General features: G+C 38.6%; 3 protein-coding genes across 3 annotated transcripts; 1 reads left to right on the top strand and 2 right to left on the bottom strand.

Annotated features, from left to right (window-relative positions):
- Nucleotides 1–303: 303 nt before the first annotated feature.
- Nucleotides 304–5177, top strand: krt4 (keratin 4). Its single transcript, XM_059570822.1, has 9 exons — nt 304–850; nt 2471–2679; nt 2773–2833; nt 2925–3020; nt 3119–3283; nt 3370–3495; nt 3579–3799; nt 3912–3976; nt 4075–5177. The coding sequence occupies exons 1-9, from the start codon at nt 413–415 to the stop codon at nt 4221–4223; spliced, it is 1530 nt and encodes a 509-aa protein (XP_059426805.1). The 5' UTR covers nt 304–412; the 3' UTR covers nt 4224–5177.
- si:dkey-195m11.11 (uncharacterized) lies at nt 4809–10207 on the bottom strand. Its single transcript, XM_059570823.1, has 8 exons — nt 10102–10207; nt 9548–9598; nt 8083–8412; nt 7678–7989; nt 7133–7468; nt 6770–6897; nt 6469–6649; nt 4809–5781 (listed from the first exon to the last, which is right to left on the bottom strand). Exons 1-8 carry the CDS (start codon nt 10121–10123, stop codon nt 5660–5662), a joined length of 1482 nt encoding a protein of 493 aa, XP_059426806.1. The 5' UTR covers nt 10124–10207; the 3' UTR covers nt 4809–5659.
- Nucleotides 10208–12369: 2162 nt separating this feature from the next.
- Nucleotides 12370–16535, bottom strand: ankrd33ab (ankyrin repeat domain 33Ab). The gene is made up of 5 exons (XM_059570177.1): nt 16381–16535; nt 15459–15849; nt 14713–14842; nt 14312–14452; nt 12370–13541 (listed from the first exon to the last, which is right to left on the bottom strand). Exons 2-5 carry the CDS (start codon nt 15729–15731, stop codon nt 12694–12696), a joined length of 1392 nt encoding a protein of 463 aa, XP_059426160.1. The 5' UTR covers nt 15732–15849; nt 16381–16535; the 3' UTR covers nt 12370–12693.
- Nucleotide 16536: the final 1 nt, after the last annotated feature.

Here is a 16536-nt window from a genome sequence, read left to right on the forward strand (position 1 = left end):
CCAGATACTGAGGGGGAAACACACCCGCTGGCAGCCTGTGAGAGCTACACTGTGTTTTCTTAATTTTTCTTAAGAGTTTCTATTGGAATGTCTGTCCTCAAGTCTCTGCCTCTCCTCCTGTTTTCTTACTCCACCTGAGGCGAAGCCCGGGGCTGGGTGTGACACCATTAATCTTGCCACTTTCTCTCTGTACCTGTCTAACAGGTAGGGTGTGTGTCAGATTGCATCTGTATGCGAGTGTATGTGTGTGAGCAGGCAGCTCCGCCTCCTGTGTGTGTGTTTAAAAAGGGTCAGCCAGCTGCAGAGAGACACGCAGAGGAACTGTGACTCTCCTTTGTGAGCAACCTCCTCCTCTCCTGTCTCAGAGAGCACTCCTGTACCTCCTTCTCAGCAACTCAAAGAAACAGGCACCATGTCAAGCACCAGGTCTTTCAGCTACAGCATTGGTGGTGGTGCTGGTAGTGGTGGCTCCATCAGGAAGTCTTACTCCAGCCAGTCAGCCTATGCAGTTCCAGTCGGCTCTAGCAGAGTGAGCACCGTGTCCAGTGTCAGGAGATCTGGAGTGGGTGCCGGTCCAGGCTTCGGTGCAGGATTCGGTTCTGGAGGTGGCAGCTACGGCTTCAGCAGCAGCAGCAGCATGAGTGGAGGCTATGGTGGAGGCTATGGTGGTGGCTTTGGTGGAAGTCTCGGTGGTGGCATGATTCCACCTCCCATCACTGCTGTAACCGTCAACCAGAGCCTGTTGGCCCCCCTCAACCTGGAAATTGACCCCACAATTCAGGTTGTCCGCACACAGGAGAAAGACCAGATCAAGACCCTCAACAACCGTTTCGCCTCCTTCATTGACAAAGTGAGTATTCATGCATTCAGTCTCTCTTAAAATAACACTGACTTTTACATATCATGTAAATATACATAATGATATTGCTCTGCACTGTTCCTGTAGTGCATTCAAATACAGAGCTCTCATTTTATTACTAAGTATGACCTTTGAACGAGTGACTCATAACACTGGATGCCTTTAGAATTACTACACACCATAATAGCTTGCAGCTGTAAAAAACTGAGTGACACTTAAAAATTAGCAAATTCTTGTGTTCTCTTGCACAACAGCTTTCTTTCAGCACATTTGCAATCTAAGTATTTTTCATAGATGTAAAAGTTGCATCTGATTACACCAGAACCAGTATCTTTACTAGTTGGGCAGTACAAGCTAAGCAGTTGTAATAAGCTAATCAGCTAAAGTAAATGTTAAATAATTTGTACTAGATCTCTCTAAGTATGGCATTAGCCTTGGAAAAAAGTCCTCAGAAACCCATGACTGAGGCTATCCAAATATGGGTGGAGTTTAGGTAATAACCTAGCAACCATGTGAGTCATAGATACACACATACTGTATATAGAATGTGCTAGATGAATCAATGTGTGTGTAGTCCAAAGTCTAGACTTTATTACTCCACTTATGAAATTTTAATTTTCATTCAGATCCATTTGTGCTGTGTATTTTTTTTTACTTCATTCTCTTAAAAAAAAAAAAAACCTTAGCCCACACTATGTTACACCCATATTTGGCTGCAAACAAACACTTCACAACTATCTGAGCAAATGTGGACAGAAGACACACCCTGAAGGCAATGTAGTCAGCACATACACACACACACCTTTATTTTTTGTGCCTGTGGGAGAATTTGCAGTTGGCAGTGTGTGACCAGGATGAGTCATCAGGACCATAGACACCAGATGCTCCAAACATTTACTCTGCTTTATAACTTTCTAGCAGGTTACAGGTTAAAGACTATACCAATAAATGCCTTTAAACTTTTCTGAGGTTTAAGATAACAGGGAAATTTAAATGATTGTTAATGGAAGATAATTAAATTAAGAAGTCTTAAGGAAAAGTGCACTAATATTCCCAATGTACATCCAGGTTGCATACATCTAGAAAAAAAAATCTATGAAGACAAGTTTAGTAGATTATGAGCTAGACAGGTGCTGTCATATATGGCTGATCTCCAAAGACCACACACAAACCTGCCTTAGGGTGTGGCAGGTATGTCTTGTTTCTCTGTTTTATCTGTGAAGCAATGCAGGTTTGGGGCAAGGCCATTACTGGAAGTTTTTTCCAGTCTAGGAGTTTGTAACTTGTGTGCAACACTGCCACACCCAGTCAGTCCACTTTCACCTTCCCTCCCCCTTTCACTCACTCCACCCTGCAGAAAATGCCTGCTAAAATGACTCATGGTCCTTTGTATTCCCTTAAACAATACTTCCAGAGAGCGTGCACAAAGAGACTTGAAGAGCTAGGACTACAAAGGAGTCATACAAAACCCTCAATACACTTCATTTATTCACTCATTCACTACTTTTTTTTCAGAATGCAGTCTTTCTCAACTACATTTTTAACCTCCAAGGAGCTTGAAAGTGAAAATCTTCAAATAAAAAAACACAAATTCTTTCTTTGTTTCCATAGGTTCGTTTCCTGGAACAGCAGAACAAGATGCTGGAGACCAAATGGAGTCTCCTCCAGGAACAGACCACCACCCGCTCCAACATCGACGCTATGTTTGAGGCCTACATTTCTAACCTGCGCAGACAGCTCGATGGCCTGGGAAATGAGAAGATGAAGCTGGAAGGAGAGCTGAGGAACATGCAGGGCATGGTTGAGGACTTCAAGAACAAGTGAGTTGTAATTTTGAAATTCAATGATATGACATAAAACAAGCCCCACTGAAAACAGAACATATTTACTCACATTTTGCTTTCTCTAAACAGGTACGAAGATGAGATCAACAAGCGTGCTTCAGTAGAGAATGAGTTTGTTCTGCTCAAGAAGGTGAAGACACTTTAAAAGAATTACCTTTTCCACTACATTAAGTTTTTTTTGTAAAAGCAATAGGTTATAATGTACTCTAATTTTCTTTTAGGATGTTGATGCAGCCTACATGAACAAGGTTGAGCTTGAGGCCAAGGTTGATGCTCTTCAGGATGAGATCAACTTCCTCAGGGCAGTCTATGAGGCTGTAAGTTCAATTCTGTTGTGTTTGGCCAACCAAAATTTGTTAGTAGTGCTGCTTTGTAAGGATAGATAATTTACTTTTTGTTTGGTCTGCATTTGCAGGAACTGCGTGAGCTCCAGTCTCAGATCAAGGACACATCAGTTGTTGTTGAGATGGACAACAGCAGAAACCTGGACATGGACGCCATTGTGGCTGAAGTTCGTGCTCAGTATGAGGACATCGCCAACCGAAGCCGTGCCGAAGCAGAGAGCTGGTACAAACAGAAGGTCGGTCAAGCTCTCCTAGCTTAAACTCTTGAAGATCACCTTAACTGTGCCATGCAAGTGCTTATTTTGGTCTATATATTTTACAGTTTGAGGAGATGCAGAGCTCTGCTGGTCAGTACGGTGAGGACCTCCGCTCAACCAAGGCTGAGATCGCAGAACTCACCCGCATGATCGCCCGCCTGCAGAACGAGATTGATGCCGTCAAGGGACAGGTAATGATGAGTAAGGGTTGATACATAAATGTTTCACATACTGTTTATATAAAGAGGCTGACTTTATGTTATTGTCATTTTAGCGTGCCAACTTGGAGGCTCAAATCGCTGAGGCTGAGGAGCGTGGAGAGCTGGCAGTGAAGGACGCCAAGCTCCGCATCAAAGACCTTGAGGAAGCCCTACAGAGGGCCAAGCAAGACATGGCTCGCCAGGTGCGCGAGTACCAGGAGCTCATGAACGTCAAACTGGCCCTGGACATTGAAATCGCCACCTACAGAAAGCTGCTGGAAGGAGAGGAGAGCAGGTAGGATGTTTTAAAAGAACATTTCTTTGCTATTTACTCTCTCAAATCTTTTCAACAAACCTTGAGGTTCAAAAATACATCACTAAGCAAATCTGTTGTCTGCTTTACTCAGACTGTCCAGCGGTGGAGCTTCAGCCACCATTCATGTGCAGCAGACCTCTGGAGGTCTCTCATCTGGTAAATAACTCTCTCTCCTTCTCTGAAAATCTCATCTTTCTTAGAATCTCATTCTCCAGATCTTGTTGAATACGTGTCTAAACTTTCCTTCCCTGCAGGTTTCTCTGGTAGCGGCTCTGGATTCGGCTATGGCGGTGGCTATGGCGGTGGTTTCAGTAGCTCTTCAGGATTTGGTGGTGGATCAGGATACGGTGGTAGCTCCATCAGCAAAACCAGTGTTTCCAGTGTAAGCAGTAAACGCTATTAAGGAGAAGCGCCCCCAACCCAACCCAGCATCCTATCTTCCTTACCTGCAACTAGATCACTCTGAACCTTCATACAAATCTATGGTGCTAACCAGACAGATATCCCCTGTTAATGAGGAGATGAGGACAATGATTTCTTAAACATAAAATAAGTTTTAGGTTGCTCTGTGTGTTGATGTAGTTACCCATAGCGTACATCTCGTATCTGGTGGCATCACTGCCATTTTAAATAATCAACCCAACTACACTAAAATGACACCAGAAAGAATGTAACAGAGAATATGTGCTCCCAGTCACTGAATTGTTTTAGTTCTGCACTGATATGTATGGGGAAATTGAGACTTGAGTGAACTATATACACATAGAAACCACTGAAGCCATTTAGGCCCTTCACAACAACAGGATTTCAGTCTCATTAGCATAACCACAAGCAGTACCATGGTTTCACTGGATCAGGGATGTGCTATACAGGTCCTGAAATTCCTGGTTGAATGTTTTGTGCTGTTACAAGCTCCCTGCTGTTTTTTGTTGATGAATGACTTTTGTCATTATGCAATGGCTGTCAGGGATAGTTTACCTATTTGCTGTAAAAAATACAATACTGTCAGCCTGTAACTGATGACAATAACTTGTGGGCTTCCAATGTCCAGTTACCTCACATTCAAGGGAGATCTGTTACAGCAAAAAACAGGCACAATGGCATTTCATGGATCATCCCACCTAAACTTTGTGTACTTGCCAAGTTTTAAGAGAAGAGCTTCATTTACTGTGTGGTGACTGTACTACCTTATACTTTCCCCTGTATTCAAACTGCTTCCAGAGCATATTTTCCAATCCCTGTTATAAATGGAAAAAATACAAAGCAAAAAAATGAAACCATGTTAAACCAGATTTATTTTGTATTGATTGACCTGACACTAACTTTAATTCTGAATACAATAAATCTGAGACTACAAGATTTGTCTTTTTGATTTGTGTTTGTTGCTTCAAATGTTTAAATGTTTTCACCAACTTTAGGCAATTTTATTATCAAATAACTACATCTGGATAAAAATTAGACATTGGAACCACAAAGAAACTAAAGACAGAAAAAAAAGATTTAATAGGATTAAAACAGATAGATTCAATATAAAAATTACAATAAAGTTGATCCACTTTATGCAGAACTCCCTTATTCTTGATTCTCTACAACACTACAGTAGTTTAGTTTTTTTTTACATTAACTTTGATACCTAAATATTCTCTTCTCATAAAAAATTTCAGTACAACCACATTGCAAAATTAACTGATCTTTTAGCCTTTTTCAATATTTATCGAACATTAAAGGTTGTGGGGAAGAAATTAAATCAAATTTTAAGCCATAAAAGACAATTCTGTGGCTTCCAGTTGCTGAGATGAGTGGCCGGCATATGGATTTTCACTACTGGTCTGTGGAAATTCATTGGGCTGTTCCTCTTTTTTCTGCGGTCCTGTATACACAAATATACACCAGAACTGCTAACCCAACAGCAGTTGTGAGAACACCTGTAACAATTGGCACTGGATCTGGAGGATTGTATACTGCAAAAGACAAATGGACATCCGTTAAAGGGATAGTTTAAGAAGATATTTTGAAGATTGCTGGTAATCAAACAGTTGGTGGCTGCCATAAACTTCCACAGTAGGACAACAAAATACTATGGAAGTCAATAACCACCACCAACTGTTTGATTACCAGCAATCTTCAAAATATCTTATTATATGTTCAACATAAGAAAGCAATTCATGAAGGTTTGAAACGACATGAGGGTGAGCAAATGATGACAGAATTTTCATTTTTGGGTGAAATATCCCTTTAAGTAAAAAAAAAAAAAGAAAGAAAAGAAAAGAAGATATTTTGGGACACAGTCAAAGTTAAGTTTTTACTCAGTTTTAAGGACCATTTATTTCGCAATATGGTGGACATGAGTATTGTGTCAATGAGAAAACTTTGCTAATGTGGCTTCAACATAACTTGATTTACCAAGACAAAGCAAATAGTATTTCAGCTTGTTAAAATTATGTCTTTAAAAGTGCAAAATGCACCAACATGTGTCTCAAATACAAAGTGTTAGTTCAGCACTGCCCCCTGGCGTTTGTTCTTTAAAATTCTCTGCATTAAACAATAGATAAGAGGTAAAGAGTACTATGACTTAATGCAATGTGCTGTAACAAAGTCATTTATATTAATTATAATGCATTAAAATGTTATTGTTTATAGGAACTCACTGTAAATGAAGACTGAATTGCTGGGCTGAGACACTGGTTTAATTTTAGAAGACGTAAGAAGGAATACACATTCATACTCTCCTTGAGTCACTGGGGCATTCTGTGTGAAAGATGCGGGGTAGCCTGGTATGTTGTGACTCTGACTCAAATAAGCACCGTCCCTTCGAATCTCGAAGTACCCCTAAACAGGAAAGAAAGACTGTTTAAAAGACACCTGCTGTATATGTACCTAAAACATTATTTGAAATGTAATTACAAAATAATTCAGTGTAACAACAAAAGTGTGAGTTGGGTGATTTACATAGTCGTCTGATTTTAAATAAGCTGAGTGGATGGAGCAGGAGATTTTCACATTTTCTTTGTCCTTGACATAAAGTTTGGGGTCAGGACCATACATATCCACAGACAGTTTAGGACGGGGCAATGCATCTGGCAAAGTGGAGAGTAAGAGGAAGACAAGTGAGAGGAAGACATTTATTAGAAAGGTCCCATGAGTTAGAGTTTTTGGGTCTTAGGAATAAAACAGACACATTTTAATTTTGTCACCCCCCACCCACCCCGATAATACCAGTTGTAATTAAAACGCATTAGGTAATTTCATGGGGCCTTTAAAACATTTTCTGGAAAAATGTAATTTTGTACAATTACCCTCAAACTCTCTCACCTGAGCAAACAATATAGAGAGTGCCTCTCTGCTTGCAAACGTCAATTTCCTCAACTGAACAATCTTTGATCTTTTTTTCTTCCCCAGTGCATCTGATGCCCCCAACTGTCTGTGTGAACTGCCGTCTGTAGTCCAAAAGCCTTTCCCACTTCAGCACATGCCCACATCCCAGTTCCCTGCACACCACTTCAGCCGTGGCAGCAGCGGCAGATGAATCGGCTTCGGTATCGACTTCCTTCTGACAAACAGGTTCCCACTTGCCTTTGAGAGTGATATCCAGATATCCTAGACAGCTCTCGCCACGTTCCTGCTCCCAGAGCCGAACCGGAAGCTCTTCTAATGGAGCACACGGATAGAAAATATACATACACACTTTACTTGTATCACAAATAAGATCCCAATTGTTTCTTCTAGACATCAACTTAATGAAAATTCTCAGATTTAGTACTTTATTATGCTGACTATAAAATTACATTTAAATAATGAAAGGACACACTTAAACACTTAAATGTCCACATAAAAGGGAATGCATTGCTCTTCAGTACCTGGGATGGCTTGTTCACTTTTGGACAGAGATGAATGTAAGAGTTTCCCATTGTACAACATCTCCATACTGCAGGCAAACTCTATTGGGACAACAACATTTGTCTGTCTTAAAACGATACTGGTGACATTTGTGAGAAACACTGAACCAGCGAGGGTCCAGTTGGTGCCAGGGTCGACGGGGAGGAAGCGGTAATACAGACTCAGTGTGAAGTTTGTGGCTAGGATATCGGCTGAGTCACAATATACATTGTAATTTTCACCCTTCCGAAAAAGATTGGGGTGCACAGTCACTTTGGGATGAGAGAGGGCAGCTGGGAAAAAGAGAGAAAGAAACAGTGACATTCAGCAGAAAATGTCTAATACATAATACATTAGGATATAATCATATGCTTAATAAAACTTACATACGACTAAGGTAATAGGGCTGCTTAATTCAGAATATGGATTCTTTAAGTGAGTTTGAGTGGATTTGTACCAGCATACAATTTTTCCTTCAAACTTGGCCGTTGCAGGGATTGTGAAATATTTTACATCTGAATGCTTGACGTCAGATGTCACCCAGGCTTCTGAGGTTTCTGGGGTCTGCGAGGGGCTTTCCAACCTGCCCACAGACAAAGTTATGGGATACGGAGCATTCCAAGTGGTGCTACAAGCAACCTCTACTATAGTGTTTAGCTCAATATTACTTTCATTTATTCTGAATCTATATCCGAATGTAGGGGCTGGAGCATATGCTGGAGGTGAGAGACAGAAAAAGAAAAGCAAAGACAAAACTCATTATAAACAGCAATGTTGGATCAGCATTTCTGCAGCAGCTTTTCATTTAGTTTATTATGTGTTTGTTCATTTTCGAATCGATTATCATAGTCAGCAAATCCTATAATCAACACTAAATAAAAGCAAATCATAACAGGCAATTTGTAGTCTAACTGTTTCAAACATGAATTCTTGAGTAAAACTTTTAGGCTTAAAACAAACAACTTTTCTAGTTTGGGTAAGTAAAATAGATTTTTTTTTAAAATAAATGCATATCTGCATGCATAAGCAAAGATACATTAAATTGGTCAAAAGTGACAGTAAACACATTGATAATGTTCCTGTGGCTCAAGTGGTAGAGCATTGCATTAGCAGCGCAAGGTTGTGGGTTTGATTCCCAGGGAACACGTTAGGTAAAAAATGCTAGCCTGAATGCACTGTAAGTTGCTTTGGATAAAAGCTCTGCTAAATGCATAAATGTAATGTATAATGTTCTAAAATATTTATATTACAAATAAGGTATGTTCTTTCTATTTAGCAAAAAATACTGAAACAAAATGCATCATGGTTTCCAAATACAAAGGATTGTAACACTGATGTCATAAGAGTGAGCACTAAAACAGCATATTGTAATGATTTCTAAAGGATCATATGTGCCACTGAAGTTTAGAGTATTGGTTGCTGAACTAAAAATTCAGTCTTTCTATCACAGGAATAAATTACATTTTAAAATAAATTAAAATACAAAGCAGTTATTATAAATAAATAAATAAATAAATAAATAATTCAGGCTTTAAAAAAAAAACACGTTACATGTTACTGCGGGCATCATGAGCTGATTATTATTATTGCACATCCAATTTAATGACTATTTATGTTTTTACAGACACAGTATATATACTTTTTTAAAAGAATCCCAACAACCTATATTAATGTTTAGTTTATGTATTTTTATGAACAGGACAGGTTAGTGAGAATACTTCTACAAACAACATGACAGATAAATGTAAGATGACCTAACTGAGAAAAAATAAACTTCCTTCTTCATACTACTGACCTGACCATACAGTATGTGTGTATCAGCTTATGAAGATGAAGGTGAATGATTCTTACCCTGAGACTCTGCGTTTCTCACACACATTATCCAGCACACCACAGCTAGTGCTATGAAGAAAGAGTGATTGCAATATACTGTGAAAAACAGCATTTTCCCAAACTAAAGTACATGAAATATCCATGTTGCAACGTGCAACATGTAAGACATTATACTCAGATATATACCAAAAATTAAGTTTATATTTTGCAGAGTTAGCTTTAAGGCCTACTGTCTGTGAATACATTTGAACATGTATTAATGTGAATTAAATTAACTCTAGAGTTGGAAAAGTGATGTTTTCTAAACTTCTACACTGACCAGACTGACCTGTCTGAATCTGATCAGTCCTGCTTACTCTGTGTTCTATGTTTAGAAACAATAATAGTTATATAAATTATTTTTCTCTCTCACTGTGAAGAACTGGGTACCCTGATTCAAATGTTCTAATTTATACTGTTAGCTGCAATTTACTGTAAATATAATTAACTGAAAAAAAGTTCATTTGAATTCAGAGAAGCCAGTCATAATCCAATAAGTTTAAAAACATCAGGTAAATTGAATAAACCCTTACCTCCTATGTTGGGAAGAATCATCCTGACACCAGCAGATGAAACTGCAGCACGATAAGAATGAAAACTGCTTAAATTCACAACAAAGCAGAGCTGAAATTTCCAACTGGTGAAACACTGTGTTGACCAATAGGAAGTTCACTGACCTCAAAAAAGGGTGCAATTTTTTTTCTTTTAACCCACTACATTGTGTGTAAACTATTTCAATGAATTTTGTTAAAGTTTTTTTATATATATCTTAAATTTTAGTATGTAAATGTATTTATTCTTATATAGCAAAATTCATTGAAATAGTTTACACACAATGTAGTGGGCTAAAAAAAAAAATTGCACCCTTTTTTGAGATCAGTGAACTTCCTATTGGTGAACACAGTGTTTCACCAGTTGGAAATTTCAGCTCTGCTTTGTTGTGAATTTAAGCAGTTTTTATTCTTATCGTGCTGCAGTTTTCATTTACAATATATATACAGTACAGACCAAAAGTTTGGACACACCTTCTCATTCAAAGAGTTTTCTTTATTTTCATGACTATGAAAATTGTAGATTCACACTGAAGGCATCAAGGACTATTTGACCAAGAAGGAGAGTGATGGGGTGCTGCGCCAGATGACCTGGCCTCCACAGTCACCGGACCTGAACCCAATCGAGATTAGTTTAGGGGTTTAGGGGTGAGCTGGACCACAGAGTGAAGGCAAAAGGGCCAACAAGTGCTAAGCATCTCTTGGGGAACTCCTTCAAGACTGTTGGAAGACCATTTCAGGTGACTACCTCTTGAAGCTCATCAAGAGAATGCGAAGAGTGTGCAAAGCAGTAATCAAAGCAAAAGGTGGCAATTTTTGAAGAACCTACAATATGACATATTTTCAGTTGTTTCACACTTTTTTGTTATGTATATAATCCCATATATAATTCCAAATGTGTTAATTCATAGTTTTGATGCCTTCCGTGTGAATCTACAATTTACATAGTCATGAAAATAAAGAAAACTCTTTGAATGAGAAGGTGTGTGCAAACTTTTGGTCTGTACTGTATATGCAATATTTATTTATTTGTTTATTTTTTCTAGTACAATTACAATTTTTCTAATTGGCCTTAATTGATGTTGACACCTCTTTCCATACATTAGAAATCTTAAAGAAATATCTAACAATTTTCCTTTTAAATTTATAAGTGGTGTGTATTCCTTAATTCTAAAATGTTTAGTTGTCACTTATGGCCACTCAGTTAATTTCAGATCTAGTCTTTATGTTCTGTAATATTGGGTGCACATAATTTATCTCTCCTTGGTGATATAGATCTTAACACTACAAAAGTGATTCCAGAGCTTGTCCTTTAGTAGCCATGGCTCATGATCCCAAACTTATCCAGAGACCTCTGCCTGACCTGAGAGACAAGGCTAGATCTCTAATCCAGCAAGGGGAGGGTAAGAAAAAGCCAATAAGATCTTTGTGTACTTCGGCATACATAGTTTATTAAATCATATGTACAGTACACATTTACAAATATAATACATCATCAATATTATGTGTGTGTCTTCCTTCTTTAACACACCTGATTCAGATAATCAGCTCATTAGAAGAGAATCCATCAACTGAACTGAGTGTGAGACAAGAGAGACATACAAAGGATCTCCTCAGGAACAAAGTTCAGAACCACTGCCTTTAAGTTACTAATATGTAGCATAATATGTAGTATATGGAGGTAAATAAGATACAAGAATGTACCTTATAGCATTGTACTTTTTCTGAAAGTACAGTCGTTGCAAAAAATAGTTTTTTCGTTTTTTAGGAGGTGAATAGGGTATATTGTTGTCATCTGACCAAACCGCAAAGCTGGTCTCATTGCATCCGCTTGTCAAGAAAGTATTAATAGCAGTATGAACGGACAGTGCTATCTATGAACTTTTAATGTAGCTTAGCTATTTGTTTTTATTGCAGGAATTTATTCAGTTTTAATATCCAAATGTTAGTGAGAAGAAGAAAAATATATATTTTTTAGATAGCAATCTACGTTTGTGATTGACATTTGTTATGAGTGGTATATTTGCTTCGAAGGCATCTTGAGTGAAAAAACTCCATATTTAAGAAAGCACATACAAAAAAATCTGATCTGGAAATGATGTAACCTGATTACAGAAGTTTGTTGCACATAACCCCAATTGCTGTGGGATAAAGTAATTTTCCAAGTAAACTGTGGTTAATGTAACTCTGTTTTTTTCTGTGACTAAAAGTAGTCAGTTGTTAAATATGAACTGTATTTTGGTTAAGCACTATTCAGTTCTGATGATGTACTGTATGTGATTATTTACATATAGCACTCTTTCAAGAATTATTCTACATGTAAGTCATCCAATCAGAGACCTTAAAGCCTATAAGACTGACTGAAATGGTCATAGATAAATTGCCATGATAGGAAGTTGGAAGGGATTTTCGTGAGACAGGAATGCACCACTGAGGTTTCAAAATGCACTTCCTCTTTTCAGGGCCCATGCGTTCTTCACTGCATTGCTTTACTGAATCTGTCATCAAGCATTTCCCCACACACAATTACACTGAAGGCATCTACAACCTTACTGAGGGTTCAGAAAGCCCATCTTATTCATCACGCTTTTTCCTTTTTCCTTTATCCTTGTCTTTGCTTTTCTTCTCCTTTTCCTTCTCTTCCTTTTCCTTCAATGCTTTCTTCTCTTTCTTCTTCTCATCCTTGGCCTCCTTATACTTCCACTTTGGAGGCTCCAGGTAACCTTTCTGCTTTTTTTTCTTCTTCTCCTTTTTTGGGGTGGGCTCAGAGGATTTAGTAACTTCAATCTGTGGGATACAGCCAGAGGGGAAGATGCTATTGCGCCTTGATGCCATACTACGAGGAATGAATGTGCGCATTCCAGACTGAGCAATGGACAGTACACTGCCTCGTCTCTCTGTATCGGCACAGCAGGACAAAGAGACAGACTCAGCCGAGTGGACAGAAGAAGAAATGGAGGAGATGGAGCTGTTTCGATGGCACAGTGAACTCTCCTCCAGCTGCTTCTGTGAGTACTTCTGCATCAGTTCAGCCACAGCAAGCCGACGTTTACCCATCTGTGGAGGGCTGCTTGGGCACAGTGGCCGTGTGGCCATGGCTATGAGCGGGCTGTGTAGGCTGGTGGTCATTCGCACCATGTGATCCATGACACCATTGTCCTGTGGGTCACGTGGGAAACTGAAACCAAAAGTACCCTTGAGACGATGAGTCAGCTTCTGGCTGGCACTCTTATTGGCTGTTGCTTTGCTGACCAGCACCTTAAGGTTGGGCCACTCTGGAATGTAGGTGTCACAGAACTGTTCAGCTGTTGGATGAAGCGCAAGGTGGCGCAGACGATTCAGCGTGTCAAAGCGACCTGTTTTCAGTGCCCAGTCACGTGCACATTTACCACGGTTGGAGTCTACAGCCTTTACATCAGCACCTAAAACAGAACAATACAGAGAATTTAATAAGTTGTATATCAGAAGAATGCTGGAGGAATATACTTCTAAAAATAAAGAATGCTGTGTAAGAAATCCCTTTGTCTAGTTATGTTGTAATTACTTACTGTAATTAATCTTATGGATGCTACTGAGGCAACCTGATTCAATGCCAGCTATGCCATTCTTGACTGTGGGAAATTTGGTGACTTCTTGTCTCTCCCCAGTGATGTGATGAGTATATGCAATGCCAAAATAGTGAAGGACCATTTTCAGCATATCAGCATGTGTGTGTTCAAGGTCTCCGTGATTCTCCCAAGTAAGACATGTTCCTGGGTCTACATCTTTTGAAGATACTGGATCAACATTATTGTACAAAAATATAGACTTAACCCAATCCAAATCCCTACCCCCAAACTTAACCCTACCCATAATATATTCCTAAAATCAGTGGGAAATGATCCGACTGATCTCACGGCAATTCGTACATATTTTACGAGGTTGCACAATTCGTATGAAATTGTTTGAATGACCTTCACTTAATGCCGCCCCTAAACCTACCCATCACTGGGGTCTAGACAAATCGTACAAATTGGTAATGAGACAGCATTGTAACAAGGGTGTAGAAGCACCTAACCCTGATTGTAAACCTAAAACAGATATTTTCTGAAAAAGTTATATCTCTAATCTGATTGGTTGATTGGAATGGATGTTGATCCAGGAAAATGTTGCACTTGGTGAAATCATGCTCACCATTTGTTCAACTACTAACCATGCATTATAAGAGCTGCCACCACATCATTCCTGCCCTGTATGGCAGCTTTAATGAGGGCAGTGAATCCTCTGTAGTCTCTGATCTCTGTCTCTGCTCCAGGGAAGTAATTCATGATGTAGTTACATATGGAGACATGACCTGTGTACAGAAAGATTGAACACTTTTTTTACTTTATAGTTTTGAACATATACAAAATGAAGAAATGGGGTACATTCATAAAAACTCAAATAGTATTTAACATGAAGTCTTTGTCATTCCTTAATTCTATGTAAATTATTCCATCATATTCACAAAAATCAACACTATTTGCCTGGAACACTATTATTGCCAGCAGAGTCCAGGCAGCAGTTCATCTAATTTCCACCAAGACATTGGCATCACATATTGCACCAACTGACCAGCTTGAGCTGCGATCATTAAAGCAGTGTTGCCTTCATTGTCTTGGTGGTTAATATCCAGATGTGGACAGCCGTGCAAATCATAAACTACTGGAAGAAAGCCTTTATATGCAGCCACCATCAGTCCATTCTACAAGAAAGAATCATGGTAATTCTTAGACAGGTGAAAAGTTAAAGAGATATGAAAATATATACGGACACTTTACATCAACAGGTAACTATTTTCTAATCAACCAAACTGTAATAACCCTGTGACACTAATAAAATGATCAAAAACTGTTCTCTGAGTGTTTTTTTTTTTCAAGACAGTGGTTTCCTCAGGAATTTCCAGTGATGAGTTAGGAGTACAATATCTGTTAACATTACTTTAACTGACTTTTTCATGCTGATAGGTTACAAATGCATGTAGCCATGCTGCAAACATGAATTTTGTGTTAACAAGTTGCTAATTAAAAGCTATGTAATTTATTTCTTAAGTAAACACACCCTTATTGCAGTTGTAGTTCACATCTGGAGTGACAATGTTTGTTAAATAAATAAGAAAGTCTCATCAAGAAATGTTAACTTCAGACATAATTCTACTTATACAGTTAAACATATTTACATTTTGGAAACCAAAACAGCGATCCAGGTTGACCTAAAAAATTATATATAAAAAAAATACTGTACATATTTTTATTGCATGATTTTACTCCTCTGTGATTGGTCAGTCTGTCTCATGCCCTTTTAATACTAATCTGTCTTACCCTGCCATTAGGGTCAACTTCCATGACCTCATCATAGGTCACACCTCGTCCCAACACTCTCTTCAGTGCCTCTGGGTCATTTTGGACACAAGCCTCATATAGTGTGTTGGCAGTTCCTTTTTTCCTTTCCTCTTGTTCATAATCCGGAAGAACAGAATCATCGGACAACAAGCTTCCAGAGTCCGACTCTTCTTCCAACAATGAGATTTCATCCTCGTCCAGGCCTGACCCCAGATTTGGGTTGACAAAGGCAGAGCTTTGAACTGCTGCCATGCCTCCAGAGATCAGTCTTGCCTATACCATCTTTGTTGGCATATGAGGAAAGTGAGGCCCCTGTCTTGAGGTAAACATACCAGGTAAACCACAAGGCTCTCTGATCAAGTGAAAGAACCTTCAAATAGATCAATAAACAAACAAATAAAGCACTGTCAGTGATGGCAACCATTACCATTCAATTGACTCAAAAGCTTATGATGCAAGAAAGTTAGGAGTTTTCATAGCTCCAGATTTATCCTGGGTCAGCTGTGCTGTAATTGTCAGTTCTAAATCTGGCCTGCTCAGGCTTAAAATACACAGATATCTGTAAACAGGCTTATACTGTATATACAGTAGACTCTAAAAACACACGTTACCTCAGTTAACTCTACTATTCATATGTGTATATGTTGATACAACAATTTTAAGTTGTGAAACATGTTTAGTTTAGTTTACAAAACTGGTATTTCTATTAATTAATTAAATTAAAAAATCTAGCAAAATACAAAACCAAAGGTTTCAAAAATAAAGCAAAAACATTCTCTTTAGAGCTCTTATGAACAATTTAGAAAACCGCCAGATGCTCTTAAAAGCTTACTGACAGTCTGGCAATACGTTTTAAACTAGATTTTTAAATAGATATAGATGTCAAAAGAGTATAACTCACCTGTGTTCACACTTCAGAAGAAAATATGTTTCTTCAGTGAATGCTGCTAATCCCTTAAAAAATGTCTCAAGTCATTATCAGAAACCTTAGCTTGCAGAAAATACAACCATCAGCTTGACGTCTTCCTCATCGTGTGTGTAGTAGTATGTGATGTGA

The sequence above is a fragment of the Carassius carassius genome, chromosome 17 (assembly GCF_963082965.1).
Source record: "Carassius carassius chromosome 17, fCarCar2.1, whole genome shotgun sequence".
In the NCBI taxonomy this organism is placed as follows: domain Eukaryota; kingdom Metazoa; phylum Chordata; class Actinopteri; order Cypriniformes; family Cyprinidae; genus Carassius; species Carassius carassius.